The 19931-nt window shown below is 43.1% G+C and overlaps 1 protein-coding gene across 3 annotated transcripts in view; it reads left to right on the top strand.

Moving 5' to 3' along the window:
* L1CAM (L1 cell adhesion molecule) overlaps positions 1-19931 on the top strand; it is a 1396060-nt gene that overhangs the window by 653382 nt on the left and 722747 nt on the right. For all 3 annotated transcript variants that reach the window (XM_073600356.1, XM_073600355.1, XM_073600354.1), the window contains one exon: positions 5266-5450. In XM_073600356.1, coding sequence (XP_073456457.1) covers positions 5266-5450 — 185 coding nt within the window. The remainder of the gene's footprint in view (positions 1-5265; positions 5451-19931) is intronic.

The raw sequence follows: 19931 nt of genomic DNA, 5'->3' as shown, positions 1-19931 counted from the left end.
CCAGTTATTTAAGGATCCGGCTGGTGCAGCAGTTCAGCCAGCAGTTGCAGCTATTGGGATTTGCCAATCTCTAAAGGATCGCTTTAAAAGGTTGGTAAAGAACCTACCTTGCCAGGAGGAATCTGCCGATCTGCAGCCTCAGTTTCTCTTGAAAGACCTGCGGCATCTGGCCTGGCTGAGCCAATACATTTGTCAGGCATAGTGGCCACTACCAATATACCTGCCTCAGCTTAATGTTACAAAGGATCATTTGGCATCTGCCTTAGCGGGCGTTGAAGGCAAAATTGCTGGCATGATTGCCTCTGTAACACGGGGGGGGGGGGGGGAAGCGTAATAGATCTCCCTTCCCTGAGCCTGGGCCAAGTGGAGAGTCACTAGAGCACCAGGTTCAACTTATAGCCAGATGGGTCCTGGTGATCTGGAACCAGAGCGGGCGGAGGATTTGGAAGAGGTGGTCATAAAAGACCGGGGGGAAGGAGAGGCTGAAGAATCCTCGGCTGAGGACTCTGGCTCTGAAGAGCCAATTTCAGCCTCCCATTCCCAAAAAATTGTTTATCCAATCTCTGACTGAGATGGCACGAATTGGGTTTAAGTTACCCCCGGTTCAGGAGTCTGGTCTCTCCTGTTCTACTTTGGGATCTTTGCGACCTCAGCAAATTTCCCAAGCGTTCCCTTTGCATTCATTACTGGAGCAGGTGGTTTACGTGGGCTGGGATCACCCTGACAGGATATACTTACCTCCAAAAAGGTTTTCTATCTTATATCCTATGGAGGAGAGGTTCAGGAAGAAATGGGGGATACCTTTGGTGGACGCTGCCATTTCTTCAGTGGATAAAAGTTTAACCTGCCCAGTGGATAATGCCCAGTTATTTAAGGATCCGGCTGGTGCAGCAGTTCAGCCAGCAGTTGCAGCTATTGGGATTTGCCAATCTCTAAAGGATCGCTTTAAAAGGTTGGTAAAGAACCTACCTTGCCAGGAGGAATCTGCCGAGGAATTGTCGGAGATTCCTCATGCTTTATGTTTTGCAGTGGACGCATTGAAGGACTCAATCCAGCAGATGTCTCGTTTTGTGTTACTGTCAATCCATATGTGGAGAGTCTTGTGGCTAAAGAACTGGTTTGCTGAGACGCCATGCAAAAGGCTACTCGCAGCTTTTCCATTCCATGGAGAATGCTTGTTTGGCGAGGATCTGGATACATATATTCAAAAGATCGCTGTAGGAAAGAGTGCCCTACTCCCTATTAAAAAGAAAGGGAAGCAACCCTCTTATAAAATTCCCAATGCTCCAGGACCTAGTGCTTCTTCCCCTAAGCGGTATCGACGGCCTTAGCCGTGTGGTAACTACAGACGCCAGTCTTTTCGGCTGGGGAGCAGTCCTGGAGGAGGCGTCTGTTCAGGGAATATGGTCCCAGACAGAAAGGACCCTGCCCATCAATCTATTGGAGGTTCGGGCAGCTCGTCTGGCTCTGCGATTCTGGACATCCAGATTGTGGGGTCTCCCTGTCTGAGTCCAGTCCGACAACTCCACGGTAGTGGCATATATCAACCACCAGGGAGGTACCAGGAGTCGGGCAGCCCAAAGAGAAGTAAATCATATATTGACATGGGCAGAAAAACATGTGCCGTTTATTTCGGCAGTGTTTATCCGGGGGTGGACAATTGGCAGGCAGATTTCCTAATTTGCCAGAAATTGTTGCCAGGGGAATGGTCCCTGCATCCCGAGGTTTTTCTACAGATCTGTCAACCCTGGGGAACCCAGAATTGGATCTGCTGGCATCCAGATTCAATTCCAAGCTGGACAGGTTTGTATCCAGGACCAAGGATCCGCTTGCTGTCGGGATAGATGCATTAGTAGTTCCTTGGGATCAGTATTCTCTATATACCTTCCCTCCGATCCAAATTCTGCCGCACTTATTATGCAGAATACAGGAGGAACAAAAGCCAGTGATCCGCGTGGCCCAGGAGATCCTGGTACTCGGAGATTGTGAAGTTGGCAGTGGGGGACCCATTGGTCCTTCTGTCCAGACCTGTTGTCTCAAGGACCCATATTCCATCCTTCTTTACGGTTGCTGAATTTGATGGCTTGGCTATTGAGACCAGACTATTGAAAGACCATGGTATTATGGGTTCAGTCTTGTCTACTTTGATAAACCCTAGAAAGTCAGTTTCTAGAGCTATCTATTATAGAGTCTGGAAGTCATACATTTCTTAGTGTGAGAAAAGGAAATGGAACCCTCGTAGGTATACGATTGGAAGAGTTCTTGCCTTTCTTCAAGCAGGAGTAGACTTGCAGCTTGCTTTTAGGGACAATTAAAGGACAGATTTTGGCCTTATCGTTTTTTTTCCAAAGACCAATTGCACCCCATTCTTTGGTGCAAACTTTTGTCGAGGCCGCCGGTTAAACTGCCTTTATGTCCCTGGGACCTAAATTTGGTGCTGTCAGCCTTACAGAGTCAACCGTTTGAACCTATTAGGCATATTCCTTTGGTCCTATTGACCAGAAAATTGTTTTTTTTGGTGGCTATAACATCGGCTAGAAGAGTGTCAGAATTGGCCGCCCTTTCTTGCAAGGAACCATTTTTGATTCTTCATCAAGGACAGAGTGGTCATGCGCCCTCGTCCGGATTTTCTACCGAAGGTGGTTTCCAAATTTCATTTGAATCAGGATATCATTTTACCTTCCTTTTTTCCAAACCCTAAGACTAGGGAGGAAAGGTTGCTTCCCTCACTGGATGTGGTGAGGGCGATCAAAGTTTACTTGAAAATTTCAGCTCCCTTTCGGAAGACTGACTGATTTTTTGTCCTGCCAGAGGGTCCTAAGAAAGGACAGCCGGCAACAAGTTCAACTACATCTAGGTGGATTCGCCAGACTATTATCCAGGCGTATGGATTAAAGCGCAAGGTTCCACCTTGGGATTTAAAAGCACACTCCACTAGAGGGGTTAGTGCATCATGGGCAGTACGCCAACAGGTGTCTATGGCTCAGGTTTGCAAAGCGGCCGCTTGGTCTTCAGTTCATATGTTCACCAGGTTTTACCAGGTGGATGTTAGATCTAAAAAGGAGACCACAGCGTGTTGCAGGCAGCTTTATAGTCTCAGGCCCGTTGGGGCTTAGGGATATTGTGTCCCCCCCCCCTCAGGTGCATTGCTTTAGGACATCCCAAATAGTCATTATTATGGTGCTCTGTGTCCCGTGATGTACGATAAAGAAAAACAGATTTTTAAAACAGCTTACCTGTAAAAATCCTTTTCTTGGAGTACATCACGGGACACAGAGGTCCCTCCCCTCTTTCTGGGATCGTCATTGTTTGCTACAAAACTGAGGTACTTCCGGTATAGGAGGGGTTATATGGGAGGAACCGTCTTACTATTGGTTGCCAGTGTCCAATCACCTAAAGGTAGCGTATAACCCAAGTAGTCATTATTATGGTGCTCTGTGTCCCATGATGTACTCCAAGAAAAGGATTTTACAGGTAAGCTGTTTTAAAAATACGTTTATTAGGAATACAGTACAAAATTGACAGATATCTATAGCAAATTAACAGCCTAGCAAACAAGCAGAAACTATCGTCTGTAACAGTTAAAAGTTAATACACTCAAAAGTTACTTAAAGCAGAGTTCCACCCAGAAATGGACCTTCCGCTTATGCGGTTCCTCCCCCCCTCCGGTGTCACATTTGGCACCTTTCAGGGGGGAGGGGGAGTAGATACCTGTCTAATGCAGGTACTTGCTCCCACTTCTGGCGATAGATCGCTGCAGAATCCGCGGCAATCTACGCCACACCCGGCCCCTCTTCCACCCCCCCTGTCTTCTGGGAGACACACAGGTTCCAGAAGACAGCAGGGACCAGTCAGGACACACAGGGCGACTCGCACATGCACAGTAGGGAACCAGACTGTGAAGCAGCAAAGCTTCACTTCCTTCTTCCCTTACTGAAGATGCTGGCACCTGCACCCGGGAGCTGGGGGACAGGTCAGCTAATGCTGCGTACACACGATCGGACTTTACGGCATACTTGGTCCGGCGTACCGGATTTCGCCGGACAATTCAATCGTGTGTGGGCTCTAGCGGACTTTGTTTTCTCAAAAGTTTGACGGACTTAGATTTGAAACATGTTTCAAATCTATCCGACGGACTCGAGTCCGGTCGAAAAGTCCGCTCGTCTGTATTCCAGTCAGACGGACAAAAACCGACGCTAGGGCAGCTATTGGCTACTGGCTATGAACTTCCTTGTTTTAGTGCGGTCATACGTCATCACGTACGAATCCGTCGGACTTTGGTTGATCGTGTGTAGGCAAGTCCGTTCATTCGGAAAGTCAGTCGAAAAGTCCGCCGGGCAAAGTATGCCGTAAAGTCCGGTCGTGTGTACGCGGCATTAGGGTGAGGACATTGCGTGCACCCTGGACAGGTAAGTGTCCTTTTTTTAAAAATCAGCAGCTGCAGTATTTGCAGCTGCTGACTTTTAATTTTTTTTTTTTTTTTCCAACAGAACTCCACTTTGACTTCGGTTACTGTGGGTTTGTGATCTCCGTTGACAACTCATACTCAGGCTTTTTCTTCTTTTGGAGATCAGGTACCTTCTTGGCTGGTTAAAACACAACACATACCAGCAAGTTGTCCAGGTCCTGACACACAGTGGGCAAACAAGATTATATGGTATCAGCGTTTGCTGATGCCTTTCTTTTTTTACATTGCATAACCCCTAACCTCCTAACCCAACCTTTTGTTTATGTAATTTACTAAATAGTGTCAGACCACAAGTGTTAGCAGCAACAATTTATTGAATATTCATATAGTGAACTAGCAGTGCACTGGTGATTGGTTATTTTTTTAGTTAAAGGTATCACTTAAACTTCAAACTTTATGCATTAATCGATGACTAACATGGTATAGCACTCTACTACTGCTGAAGATTAATTAACAACTGCTCTGATAATTTAGCAGCTGGAACTGAGACTTTGTGTAACAGTAAATGCCATTTTTGCTGAACAGCCCGATGAATAAATAATGGATCTACTGGCACAAACAACATGTAATAAAACTATGTTTCAAAATGCCAGTGGATCATGCTGCCAGAAGTGATAAAGCCATTGAAAAACTCATGGCCACCAGCCTATATATTTTGCGATGATTGAGAGCGTAGTCATACATTCTAGTATATTGTACTCTACATGCAGGACTCCCTAAACACAGTGTATAGCTGTATTTGTTTATTTTATTCTTTAAAATTAAATTTTTATTCTTATCTCTGTGTTTCTGGATAGCCCCACTCCAGACATTGAGTGGCTGCCTCTCACTGGTAATATGGACCCTAGTCACCGTCATTTTGATGAATATAAGAAGATCCTTCGTATTGAAAATGTGAATGAAGATGATGATGGAGAGTACGAGTGTATTGCCAAAAACTCAGAAGGGGATGTCCGCCACAAATACATTGTTACAGTGGAGTGTAAGTCTCAATTTATGTTACTAAATAAATTATATATCTGATATTAGTTAATAAAATGTTAAGGTATTGGAAAAAAAAGATGCACACACAAGGAGATTACCCCAAACAAAGTTCTTGTGTAGAGAGGCATTCTGGATTTTTAAGTACACATCTTGGGTTACATTTTTGGTGAGATATCAGTACTTTTGTTGTTATTTAACTTTTTTGGACAAATGTAACAGTTTTTTTAACAAATATTGCAGGTTATTATATATTGTAAGTCTTTAAAAGATAAGGTAAGTAAGATAATGTTAATATGTTGCCATTGGCCATTTTCACGTACCTAGATGCAGAGCATGGGATGATGAGGATGGCTTATTTTACTCTGTAGAACAAATAGAAAGCTCACAAGCATTGTGTGACACCCTCATATGACCTTTATTAAAAATAGTAAAATTGGTACTAGCAAAAATTCTTTATAGACTTTGCTATATCAAATGAAATTGCATCAAGGAGCAGACCCCAAAAACTAACACTGTAGTTAGCATGCAGTCACTGTCTCTAGAATGCATTACCACTGACCAGTTTCAAGGGCTGATACTATTCATCAAGGCTGGTTTCATCACATACTTGTTGTCTATAAATAGCCAATTCACTACTGAGTTCAATTATAAATTACTAGAGGGCATTATTGCATCTGGAACTGCCCACATCACAATAGAGAACTGCTGGAAATTCTGTATATAGCCCCTACAGAACAGACAGTGCACATTCCACATGGGCTTTGCTGCTTAACTGCAGACAGGAAACAGAACTTTTTATTACAGAGAAAAGACATAGCGCTTTACCACAAAGAACAGCTACAAACTTATAAACACTGCCATCTACTGGCTACTGTAATTATTGCACACAATAAAATTCCAACACCCCACTCAGCAACTACTCCTTATATTGGTCCCATTTCAGATCTCAGTTCTATAAATGTGTTTCTTGTAAGCGGAAAGTGCTTTTGAAATTCCACTGAAAGTGCACTTGGAAGTGTGGTCACTGTAGATCCGAGGGGGACATGCAAGGAAAATAAAAGACAGCATTTTGGCTTGCACATGATTGGATGATAAAATCAGCAGAGCTTCCCCTCATTTCAGATCTACCCCTCAGATTTACAGCGACTGCACTTCCAAGTGCACTTTCAGTGCAATTTCAATTGCACTTTGCACTTGTAGTGCAAAGTGGATTTACCTTTCGTAAATAACCCCCAAAGATTCACAGAGAGCACACAAGAATTAAGATTTTGTTTGGTAACATGAGCTTTGTGTGTGTGAGCCAGCAGCATGACTCTTGAGTCTTGAATGACTCATCAGAGCAGAGAGCATACAAGAATCAAAATTTTGTTTTGTAACATGGGCTGTCCGTATGTGAAGCAGGCAGCATAACATAGTGTTGATGCCTCGAGTCCCAGAGCAGTGGAGCACATAAGTTTCATGAGCTGCTTTGAGAAGTCTCTGAATAAATCACAGAGAGCACACAATGATTCTGTATTGTATCATGAGCTGATGCAGCTAGACCCTGATTCTATGAATGATTCACAGCCTAGAAAGCTCACAATGATTCTGTATTGTATCATGAGCTGATGCAGCCAGACCCTGATTCTTTGAATGTCTCACAGCCTAGAGAGCTCACAATGATTCTGTATTGGATAATGAGCTGTGTGCGAGTCAGCAAGACTGAATTGATAAAGAACTTGCTAGTTGCTAAATCTAGAGGTTTATGTTAATTATGTTTTTGTATATTTCAAGGTATCTGCATACAATGATTAATAACTATTTTTGCTGTAATGCAGAGATTATGGAACCGTTTTGGTTATATACCTTACAACAGCAAAATAAAGTTACTTAACACTTAATGTGCTGACTGTACTGAGTGTACCACAGGACTGAAGTTCATGATCGTTAAGCTTTGCTTGGAGGAAATAAGTTGTGATTCAATTCAGTGATTCAAGCCATTTCACTGAACTGATCCAAATTCAAATCACTAAAATAATCACTCTGTCCAAGTCTATAGGCAAGCAACATAGGACAGATGTTTGGCTGGGATGCCTTTATTGCTTCTGGTGGATTTTCTGATTGAAGCATTTTGTGGCCTGGTTTCTTCTTTTACAATGTTTGTATTGTCTGCATTAATTTCTATTTCTGTGTTACTTTGTTGCTTATCTTCATGTATAGTAAATAATAAATGTAGCACTATGTGTAAAATTATAAATATAAAGTGCAAATCTCTAAAATAAATAAATCCTACATATAAATTAATAGTCCATAAAATGAAAAAATGAAGAAATAAAACATGAAAAACTCTTCTTGTGATCAGTGTATCCACACAATTCCACCACAGTGATTGTTCTTCCTCAAAAGGAGTGCACACCACCACCAGTAAAAATGCGCGCTCACCTCCCAGATGAGTCAAAACTCATATGCGGATCTCCCCACAAGCTCTTTGCTCTCACTTCCTCTTACCAATCAATGGTGGGTAATTCAGATGGCTCTTTTCTTAATGGTAACTCAGCTCATTAATATCCAAAGAAGCGGATCATCTCCCAGCTTGGCTCAAGATTCCATGAGTTCAGGACATGTAAATAATAAGTATAGAGACCATAGTGTTCTCCGTATACAAATTTATTCAAAGCCCCCTTCATGTGACACTGAAGGAATTTCTTTCAGTTTGAAGTGTATTTGTTAGTTCATGAAATTTTGAACAAACTGAAGTTTAATCGACATGTACACTTCTATTAATGGTCACCTTGTTTGTGTCTTGTAGAATTTTGTATCCCTTTTGAGATTCACTGTACCCCACAAGTACACCTTCCTTTGCACAATCATCCAATTTTGTACTTTTTTATTTTGGGATGTGCTTTGCATCCAAAAATATTTAGATGGTTCAAATTTGGGGCCCTTCCATTTCAATATGGAGTTTTCTCAGTTGATTTTCCTGGCAGACGATTTTAGAGATAACGTGCAGTAATAACTGCCTCCCCCTAGTATGTGGTTGGCATACAGTGCCTTGCAAAAGTATTCACCCCCTTGGCATTTTTCGTGTTTTGTTACCTCACAACCTGGAGTTAACATGGATTGTTTGAGGATTTGCATAATTTAATTTACAGAACATGCCCACAACTTTGAAGATTTTTTTTTATTATTGTGAAGCAAACAACAAGTAGGACAAAATAACAGAAAAAGTCAATGTGCATAACTATTCACCCCCCTAAAGTCAATACTTTGTAGAACCACCTTTTGTGGCTATCACAGCTCCAAGTCGCTTTGCATACGTCTCTATGAGCTTGCCACATCTTACCACTGGGATTTTTGCCCATTCTTCCTTGCAAAACTGCTCCAGCTCCTTCAAGTTGGATGTTTTGCGCTTGTGAACAGCAATTTTTAAGTCTGACCACAGATTTTCTATTGGATTGTGGTCTGGGCTTTGACTAGGCCATTCCAACACATTTACATGTTTCCCCATAAAAGTAATATGTATCATAAAAGTACAAATTTTATTGAATAACTATACAAACAGAAATAAGCATGTTAACAAGAATTAATCGATAAAAACAAAAACTGTGAAATAGGATGAGCAGCATAAAAACAAAGCACTGGAATAACCTAAGGAGCAACTGTCAAAGGTAGTGTAGTATACCTGTAGTAATCATCTATAAAAGTGAGAAAATACCTCTTTTTTCCTGGAGTACATTTTTACATTGGACCACAAAGATCTGCATTAATTAAGTCCAGAGTTTTCTCAGCTCTGCTGCTACTCTGCTTTGGAGAGGCTTTTCTTGTCATTTTTTCTTTTATACAGCTGGTGGTTTTGCCAGATTTTGCTGGTTGAAAGCTGATGAGTGGAGAGTGAAAAAAAGTTTTGTTTTTGTCTGCTGGTGTTTTATGTGTTTGCATTATTATTATTATTATTTTTTTTTTTTGGGGGGGGGGGTTTCCTTGCAGCTTTTGAAACCTTTTCTGTCACTTTTTAAATAGCCTTTTTTTTCTTTCCTTCAGACTACTAATTAAGGGGAGTAGCTAATTGGTCACAGGTGCTTCAGGTCCTATATAACGTTCTGTAGAACTAATTTTTAAGCTTGCTAATCCTTGAGCTTGCCACCTTTTTGCTTGCTGGAACTTACCAAATGGAACTTGACTAAGTGGTGAGTTAAAAACCAGAGTTGAAAACAGGTGATTATAACAGTAGTCTTCAAGCCTGTAAGTAAGTGTGCCGCATGTATACCGTAAAGGAGAAACAGCTCTAGGATAGATACCGCTGCAACCGATGTGAGTGGGTTGCCCTTCTGGAAGCTCACATTAGAGATTTGGAGGAGCAAGTTGCAACACTGGGGCAGAACTTAGAACCTTGAAAAGGGGTCCTCTGTTCCCTGAGCAGGTGGCTATTAGCGTTAATTGGGAGGGTGGAGGAGTAAGTCAGGATTATCAGATAGGAAGATGGGTTAATGCAGTTAGAGTGGTAGTGGTAGTGGCTCACAGAAAAAGAAGGCCACCCCTGGTATGATTTGCGCACCCTAACATATTTGCCAAGTTGGGTAAAGATGTGGGGGTGGCAAGCTCAGAGGTGGCAGCCCTAGATGTCACTGCTTCCCCTAACAGGCGGGAGAGCAGCCCATCTAGTAGGGGTGGCAAGATTAGTGTAGGTAGGCCTAAACAGTTGGTGTTAATAGGGAATTCTATAATCAGAAGGACTGGTAGAATAATTTGTCACCAGGATCACCTCAACCAAATGGTTTGCTGTCTTCCTGGTTCCAGGGTTCGGCATGTGGTGGACCTGGTTCATAAATTACTGGGAGGGGCTGGGCATGATCCAGCTGTCTTGGTCCACATGGGAAACAATGAAATAATATATTTATTTTATTTTATTTATTTTAGGTACTTATATAGCGCCGTCAATTTACGCAGCACTTTACATATATATATATGGAAGGTGGAGGCGCCTTAAAGAGGTTGTAAACCTCCATGGGGAATTTGTACCTATGGGTAAGCCTATAATAAGGCTTACCTATAGGTACAGTAAATATCTAAATACAGTAAATTGCTACTAAACGTGTGCCGTTTAGGATATATTTACCTTGTAGTGCGACAATAATGTTATTGGCGCATGCGCTGTGAAGGAAGCGGCTCTCTGTGTCGTTTCTTCACTAGCAAATGCCGTGACTGGCAGCTCCCGCGTGCGGGAGTGACATCACGTGACTCTGGCCAGTCACAGAGCTGGAGACCGTGGCCCCAAAAGAAAGATGGGTGAACGTTGATGTGGCTTCCAGCGGGGACAGCGCAGGCTTTGTTTGCAGGTAAGTGGTACATAATGTGCCAGTATGCAATACATATGCTTTTACTTTGCATGGAACTAAAAAAAGGGAGAAAAACCCTTCAGGGTTTACTTCCTTTTTAACCACTTGCCGACCGCTGCACGCTGATATACGTCAGTACAATGGCGGCGGTGGGCAAATGGACGTCCCTTTTAACTGGCGGGGCTAGCAGGCATGCGCCACCTCGTACAGCGTGACCGTGACCGCGGATACCGCAGACTCGATGTCCTCCGTTGTCCCACGATCGTGTCATGGAGCCGCAGAGCGGGGAGATGCCTATGTAAACAAGGCATTTCTCCATTCTGCCTAGTGACATGACAGGGATCTACTGCTCATCTTAGTTAGAATCACTCCCTAGGACACACTTAACCTTGCTCGCCCCCTAGTGTTTAACCCCTTCCCTGCCAGTGTCAGTTACACAGTAATCAGTGCATTTTTATAGCATTGATCGCTGTATAAATGACAATGGTCCCAAAATAGTGTCAAAAGGGTCCAATGTGTCCACCATAATGTCGCAGTCACAATAAAAATTGCAGATCGCTGCCATTACTAATAAAAAAAAAAATAATAAAAATGCCATAAAACTATCCACTATTTTGTAGATGCTATAACTTTTGCGCAAACCAATCAATATACGCTTATTGCAATTTTTTTTTTTTTTTTTACCAAAAATATGTAAAAGAATACATATCGGCCTAAACTGAGGAAAAAATTGTTTTTTTATATATTTTTGGGGGATATTTATTATAGCAAAATGTAAAAAATGTTGCTTTTTTTTTCAAAATTGTCACTCTTTTGTTTATAGCGAAAAAAATAAAAACCGCAGAGGTGATCAAATACCACCAAAAGAAAGCTCTATTTGTGGGAAAAAAGGACATCAATTTTGTTTTGGTGTAACGTTGCATGGCCATGCAATTGTCAGTTAAAGCGACGCAGTGCCGAATCGCAAAAAGTGCTGTGGTCAGGAAGGGGGTAAAATCTTCCGGGGCTGAAGCGGTTAAGAACCAATTTAATGAACTAGGCTGCAAGTTGAAGGGAGGGACCTCCAAGGTGATATTCTCTGAAATATTGCCTGTTCCATGTGCAACACAGGGAAGACAGGGAGAGATCAGAGAACTGAATGCATAGCTAAAGACCTGGTGTAAGAAGGAGGGATTTGGGTTTCTAGAGCACTGGGCTGACTTTTCATTGGGGTACAACATATATGCTAAAGATTGCTTGCACCTAAATGTAAGGGGGACTGTTGTGCTGGGGGAGAGGTTTATGGAAAGGCTGGAGGAGTATTTAAACTATGATTGAGGGGGGAGGGTGAATTAGATTATAACGGTGGGACTTTATATGAGCCATGACTATACAGTACACAGGTCTCCATCCCTAATGTTTAGTAAGGAAGGGGAAAGGGGGAAAAAGGGACAACAGGACTTTATATGAAACAAAACACTTATGCCCCGTACACACGGTCGGACATTGATCGGACATTCCGACAACAAAATCCTAGGATTTTTTTCCGACGGATGTTGGCTCAAACTTGTTTTGCGTACACACGGTCGCACAAAGTTGTAGGAATTTCCGATCGCCAACCACGCAGTCACGTACACCACGTACGACGAGTCTAGAAAAGGCCAGTTCAGAACCAAGCGCGGCACCCTTTGGGCTCCTTTTGCTAATCTCGTGTTAGTAAAAGTTTGGTGAGAGACGATTCGCGCTTTTTCAGACTCGTGGCTTTCAGATCGTTTTCTGCGGTTCAGTTTGTGCTTGTGGGTTTGTATCTGCTCTTCAGTGCGTGCAATCAGTTCGTATCGGAGTTTTCTGTGCGATCTTGCCCGCTCGTTGCTGTTTTTTAGGTCGCTCTTCACAAGCCTTGCTGTTCTTCAGTGCGTTCTGTTACTTCATTCTGAGCAGCCGACCGTTTTCTAGCCATGTTGCGTATACGTACTCCTTGTAGAGTTCGTGCTGTGCGGGGGCTTGGTGTTGGGGTCCTGACCTTGACACAAGTCCAGTCCATGAACAGGGTGGGGAGGAGTTCATGGACCAAGAATTGGTTGCTTCAGCGTGACCAGTTCTATCATATGCCTTTGCTCCGTGAGATCCGTGAGAATAATCATGATGATTTCAGGAACTTTCTCAGGATGACGGACCCCATATTTCACCGTTTGTTGGCTTCGCTGACCCCCTATATCAGCAGGCAGGATACCTGCATGAGGCAAGCCATCACTCCGGAGCAGAGGCTCGTCGCCACCCTGCGGTACTTGGCGACAGGGAGAAGCCTGCAGGACCTCAAGTTCTTGACAGTCATCTCCCCCCAGGCTCTGGGTATCATTATCCCAGAGACCTGTTCTGCCATCATTCAGATCCTACAGAAGGAGTATATGAAGGTAAGATTTTTATCCTTTAATATCACATTTTATTGTATTGAATGTTTGCTAATATATTGTATTTCTATCTTCATTCCCTAATTACCATGATTGTAATATGCTGTGAATGTCTCCTTTGTTCACATTCATGCAGGATTTTTATGTAATTATTTTTTTTAGTCCTTCATACATATTTGCCTTCACTTACCTCCCCAGCATGCTCTCCTGGCCCTATATTCACCTCATGTAGTCACTTAACAATGTATTTTATCAGCTCCATAGTAGTGCTTTACCCCAAACACCCCCTAAAATGTTTAGAAATGTGATTTGTGCTTTAAATTCAGGCAGAGTGCCAGAGGGTTTTTTTTGTAGTGTCCCCAAATCATTTTTATTAACCCTCCCTCTCCCCAACTGCTAAGTCAGCTGATACCAATTCTCTATCTATCCTTAATCATCTATCTGCTGACTTTGCCAAACCCATACACACTATACCCATCTCTTTTGTGGTCAGATGTATGGATGAATTTCCCAAAGCATGTAGTGCAAGGGCCTGCCTGTATACTTTCAAATGGTACTGTTTAAAGTTTTTGTATCCTATTATTATCTTGATAGGTAATAGCAGAATGTCCAAATGTGCTCAAATATGTACAATGTGTATTTATATCTTTGTATTATGACACTTCTTACCTGTCCAGTGGGCTGCCAATAGTGTAACTAAGGAGGGGCAGTTCCAAGTAATACCCTGTATTTAGGCATTCATCTCTCAATGAAGTGGAGAGGGTTACCTGTCCAAGATTCCCCCCCCCCTATAATGTTAGAAATGGCCCATGAGAGGGGGGGAGGGGGAATATGATAGGTGTACCTTATACTTTGGTGTTGTAAAATTCCCCTTAATAAATGTTATCTGGATGTTGGCCAAGAATGTTTGTGTCTAATCTGCTTTCCATGTTTATGCAAAAATACTACTTTTTTTTGTTTTCCTCAACAGTTTGCTTCCACGCCATGGGAATGGCAGACTGTGGCCTCCCACTTTGCCCAGTGGTGGGACTTTCCTAACTGTGGAGGGGCAATTGATGGGAAACACGTCCACATCGTCCCACCACCCAACTCGGGGTCGTACTATTATAATTACAAGGGGTTCAATAGTATTGTGATGTTGGCGGTGGTGTCGGCTAATTACGACTTCCTATATGTGGATGTGGGGAAGAATGGCCGGATGTCCGATGGTGGAGTCATCGCCCAGACGGAGTTTTACAGGCGTCTCCAGAATGGCAGCTTGGACCTGCCACCTCCAGAAGAGAATGTGGAAGGACTCCCATTCGTCTTCGTTGCGGATGAAGCATTTGCGCTGGGGGACCATCTTATGCGGCCATTCCCGATGAGGACCCTCACCCCGGAACAGAGGGTTTTTAATTACCGGCTGGCCAGAGCCAGAAAAGTGGTGGAGAACACATTTGGAATCATGGCCAGCCGGTTCCGCCTATTTCTGACACCCATCCATATGGCAGAGTATAAACTTAATCATATAATCCTGGCGTGCTGTGTTCTGCATAACTTTTTAAGCCAACTATGCTGGCTCAGTTGGGCCTGAGGCCGGAATGATCAATGAAACAACCCTGACGGCGCTTGAAAGTGGCCGTCCTGGCTTGCCCTCCCTGAGTGCCCGTGATGTCCGGTTAAGATACCTTGAGTTCTTTGCGGGTAGGGGGGCCATCAATATGCCAGCAAATTTGTGAAGCCTTTATCAAATAAAAACAAAAAAAAGCTAATCTTTGTTGACATTTCCTGCTTGTGTTTGTTTTAGCTGACCCTGACAGCAATGTGGGGAGTCCTGAAAATGGCGTGATTGTGTAACCTCACAAAGCACTGTTGGGTGTTATTTACTAAAGGCAAAGACACTTTGCACTACAAGTGCACCTAAAACTGCACTGAAACTGCACTTGTAGTGCAAAGAGGATTTGCCCTTAGGAAATAACCCCCATTTTCACATAAAGCAGCAATTACATCACCACAAAAGTGTTGTAGCGTTGAGACAACACACATTCTTGATTAACTATCTTTTTAATACCTGCACAATCACATGTGCATTTAGAAAAGGTTTTAAAACAAGCCAACATGTTTGTTGTATAACAATTTTTGGGGTAGCATTATAAAAAAGATAAAGGTCCATTTAAGATAAAACAGACATGTGTAAAACCAACAAGAAAAACACAAATCTTGAACTTACAAAGTTCACATTTGGTAGAACTTGAAGGCAATATCAGACATGAGTATTTAGGAACTGTGTTTGATATTGCGTTCAGATGAGGTGAAGTCACCCCAGGAAAAGCCAAATTTGGAAGATGCACACAAATTTCCCAATGTCAGCATGTGCTAGCTGCCATCACAGGGGATCAAGGGACGTGTTTTGAGGGAGAAACCCCTTCCTCTCAGCTACTTTATTATTGAGGAAGGGGTTGCACCCCCCAAAACATGTCCATTGATCTCCCGTGATGGCAGATAGCACATGTTGACACACTGTGTGCATCCTCCAAATTTGGCTTTTATACAAATCGCTAAAACATTTTTAACATTGTAGCACACAAAAAAAGAAAGTGATTTGGAGGGGTTTTAAACTCTCCCCAAAACATCAGTGATATTTTTATTCTTTTTAATAACATCATTGATGTTTTTCTTGAGGTTTTCCAATTGAAAATTACAGCCCATGATCTCCCCAATCAGGATCTGGGCACTTTCTGATGTGAAAGGATCTGGATCCACAACATCACGATCACCTAAAAAGAGAGAAACAAAAAAAAAACAGGTATCAAAAATATGCCGGCATCCATCTCTTACCTGAGCCTGTGGTCGCAGACACTCACCTGTTGTGGTGACAATTTCCACCACGTCTTCTTCCTCCTGCTCTTCTTGGGTTGGGGGGATTTCCCCTTCTTCCCGAGGTGGGGGGTCTGTGTTCTCCTCGGGTGAGGGGTGTCCTCCGAGTCTTTTCTCCCCGATGTAAAACAAAAATGCTATACTTAGCACACAGATATTTGATGGCAGAACTATAAATAGGAAACATTGCTTGGAAGTGGGGTACAATTGTCTATTTTGGCAGAGTTCCAAAATGTAGCATTTTCAGTGTCCTTTGTCAAGCTTGAATACTTACCTGTTTTGTACAAGCTTCACAGATGGCGTCACCCCTATAGTATACACTGGAGCACCTGTGTGGGACCCCTAATAAAAAGGGTGTTCTGGGGTCCCACACTAGTGCTCCAGTGTCCAGATGTGAAAACTGCTGCTGAGTGTCCTCTCTTTACACAGAATCCAGTTTGCATTCCATTCTAGTAACAAAGCCATCTACACAACCAAATTAGTTTCATACAAGTAGGTCTTAAAAAATGTGGCCAAATGCATATGGCCAAAACAATGGTGTTTTATAGGCCGAAAGAAAAATGTTTGATACGAACGAATAATGTGCCCATGTACATGAAAGTTGCCATTTAAAAATGTACACTTGTAAGAAAAGCACATGGAGCAGCACGAATGTAATAAACATAAAGAATAGGAACACAGGACAACTACTTACTTTTTTGCAGCACTCTCCGAATCTTTCTGTACTGCTCATGCTCTCTTAATTTGAGGTCCGACCACCGCTTCCTGAGCTGATCTTTTGATCGTCGTACCCCGAAATGCCGGTGCAGACTCTTGACCACTTTCACCATGATCTTGGCCTTTCTGATATCGGGGTTGGGGTAGGGTCCATACTTCCCATCATAGTCGGCCTTCTTCAGGATGTCCACCATCTCCAACATCTCCCCAAAGGACATATTTGAGGCCTTAAATTGTCTCCTGGATCGGGACGTTTCCGGTTCCGGGCTTTCCTCCTCCTCGTTGCTATAATTAGCACACACCTGCTGTGTATCCGCCATGTGCTCTTCCCTCACTGCGCCAAACGAAAAGGGGCGGGGAATAGACTAGAAAGAACATCAGGGGCGGGCGGAGTTACACGCATGCACAGTGTGTATAAAGTGTAACACGCGTGCGTAGTACGTACGATCTGTGAGCGGAGGAAGGAGCATCGGAGGCGCCGATCGTGATAACGAAGGTAAGATCTAAACTTGGGCCTATACAGTTTCGAAATTGAAGCCTATATTGTAACAAGATTAGGAGAGTTTGGCCTGACCTTAGGGTTTGTCTTGTGTTGTGTCTTGCAGAGAAAATGGATGGCTTCAACGACCACAATTTCCTCCCCCTGTTCATAGACAAATACAGGGAGCTGCCCTGTCTGTGGCAGGTGAGACATCCACATTACAACAATAAACAAAAGAGACAGGCAGCGCTGGAGAAACTGCTGGAGTTGGTGACGCCGGTGGTCCCCACAGCAACCACCCCCTATTTAAAAGCCAAAATTGGTGGCCTGAGGAGCACTTATCTTAGGGAGCACAAGAAGGTCACAGATTCCCAGAGGTCCGGAGCTGCAGCAGATGACGTTTATGTCCCCAGGCTGTGGTTCTATGAGAGACTGTGATTTCTGTCAGACCACACTGAAGTCAGGGAATCCCTCTCCACTCTTCCTTCCACCCCAGCTGAGGCTTCCGATGTCCAACCTGGGCCTTCCAGCCAGGAAGAAGTGGAGGAGCCCAGCTGGAGTCAGGTATAGCATTCTTCTACAGATTTCTGGTCAATAAAGAAATGATGTTTATTAGATGTTATTATTGATCACTAATTGCTGATTGAAAAAAAAGTGTTTTTCATATCAATTGACAGTAGTGGGCACCCAAAATTGGGATAAGAATGAAAAATGCTGGGCTCAGAATGATAGTCTGTTATATTTGTTAACATTCAATTTGCAACAGTCAGGAGGTGACAATTGTGTGTGATTGATGAATAAAAAACTAAAACTATGTCCCTTTTTCATACACAGGAAGACCTCAGCCAGGAGGAGGCTGTGGAATGTGGCAGCCAGGAGGAGGCGGGGGTTAGTGGCAGCCAGGAGGAGGCGGGCCTAAGTGTCAGCCAGGAGAAGCCTGGGACAAGTCGCAGCCTGACAGAATCGCAGGTTCCTCCCCTCCGCCTTCCATACAAAAGAGCGAGGAAGGTGACTCACATGCAGGATTCTGCACTCAGGATTATTCAGGAGGCTTCTGCGTCCCTCCGAGCCTTACCCACTCCTGAAGAGGCCTTTGCCTGCATGGCTGCCACAAAACTGCAGGGCATGCAGGAGGGTCAACGCAAGCTATGTGAGGACCTGCTTTATAAAGTCCTAGGTAAGGGGGTGAGTGGGGAACTAACACCCAAGACCGACGTGATTGAGTTGGACCATCCTCCTCTTCCTCCTCCTGCTGCCACAACTCCACCACCACAGCCACAGCGTGGAAGAAAGCGTGGAAAGAAGACCAGAGAGTGATGGCCCTGGGTTCAGTCTGGTGTGACAGAAGATGCAGTCTCTCGTATGACCACAGCCTGGGGACACAGATGTCTGCTGCTTTCCGGATCTCTGGGACTTCTGGACCAGACTGCACTCCCTTAGATAAGGACTCCCCAGGCCACCAATTTTGCTTGAAAATAGTTGATGTCTGCCCTGGGGGTCCAAGGCTTCACCCATCTCTGCTGTTTCTCCAGCGTTGCCTCCCTCTTTGTTTAGTTGTGAGCCCTTAATAAAGGAATTTTTTGGGAAAATTATACTCTCTTATGTGTGTTTTCATCCAAAAAGGACAGTTTGTTGGTGACGATTCAGGTACATTTCTAAAGTACAATGTGAAATTAACAAGAGACAACAACATCAAACAATCTCCTACAGATTAAATAATACAAGATATCAATGGTGTTGTGGTAACTTGACACACAAAACACACACAAAAATATTCTGGAGTAAAACAAAAATACAATAAAACAAAGATCAACCTTGAAAAAAAGACAAACCAAAAAAACAATAATCCGCCTTAAAAACAAAACAAAAAATACCAACACAAAAAAATGTTGTCAGATGTGACAAATCTAAATATATTAAGGGAATCCCGCTAAATAATAAAGAAAGAAGTTTGTGAGAAGTCTGTATGAATATGAGCAGCAAAACTACTTCATTCTTCTCACATTATAAAGAAGAAGATAGTGCGCTGTATTAAACCATTTTTAACATTGCACCGTGACGAAAGTGTTGTATCCATTGCAAACGCTAAGTTTACCAGACCGAGCTGTTCCGTCTCGGAATTTCTTCTGAGCATGCGTGGCACTTTGTGCGTCGGAACAGGCCACACACGGTCGGAATTGACGCGATCGGATTTTGTTGTCGGAAAATTTTATAGCCTGCTCTCAAACTTTGTGTGTCGGAAAATCCGATGGAAAATGTCCGATGGAGCCCACACACGGTCGGAATGTCCGACAACGCGCTCCGATCGGACATTTTCCATCGGAAAATCCAACCGTGTGTACGGGGCATTAGGTAGATTGAATCGATCCATATAGTTAGAATAATTTATTAACGACACAGAAGAGTGTAGTGCAATAGATAACATTAATAGTAAATCAATATGTAATTAGCAGAATTGATAGGCATGATAAATACATAGCACAATAAAATTCATAATATAGTAGCATTGTAACACATGATTAATAATGAACTGCCAGTACACTCAAAATGTATAACAAATAGTAGCCAATATAAAATTGATTGATTCAAACAGATCAAACCCATAGTAGACACATGATAACTGTGGCATAGCATCCAGTAGGAAGAGCTTGATGCGTTTCATGGATTGTTTCCACTCATCAGGAGCAGCTATACTTTAGGGGTACCTATGGTAAATAATA

The sequence above is a fragment of the Aquarana catesbeiana genome, linkage group LG09 (genome assembly GCF_042186555.1).
Source record: "Aquarana catesbeiana isolate 2022-GZ linkage group LG09, ASM4218655v1, whole genome shotgun sequence".
Taxonomy (NCBI): domain Eukaryota; kingdom Metazoa; phylum Chordata; class Amphibia; order Anura; family Ranidae; genus Aquarana; species Aquarana catesbeiana.
Note: the sequence above shows the minus strand (reverse complement) of the source record. Positions and strands in the feature narration are given on the sequence as shown.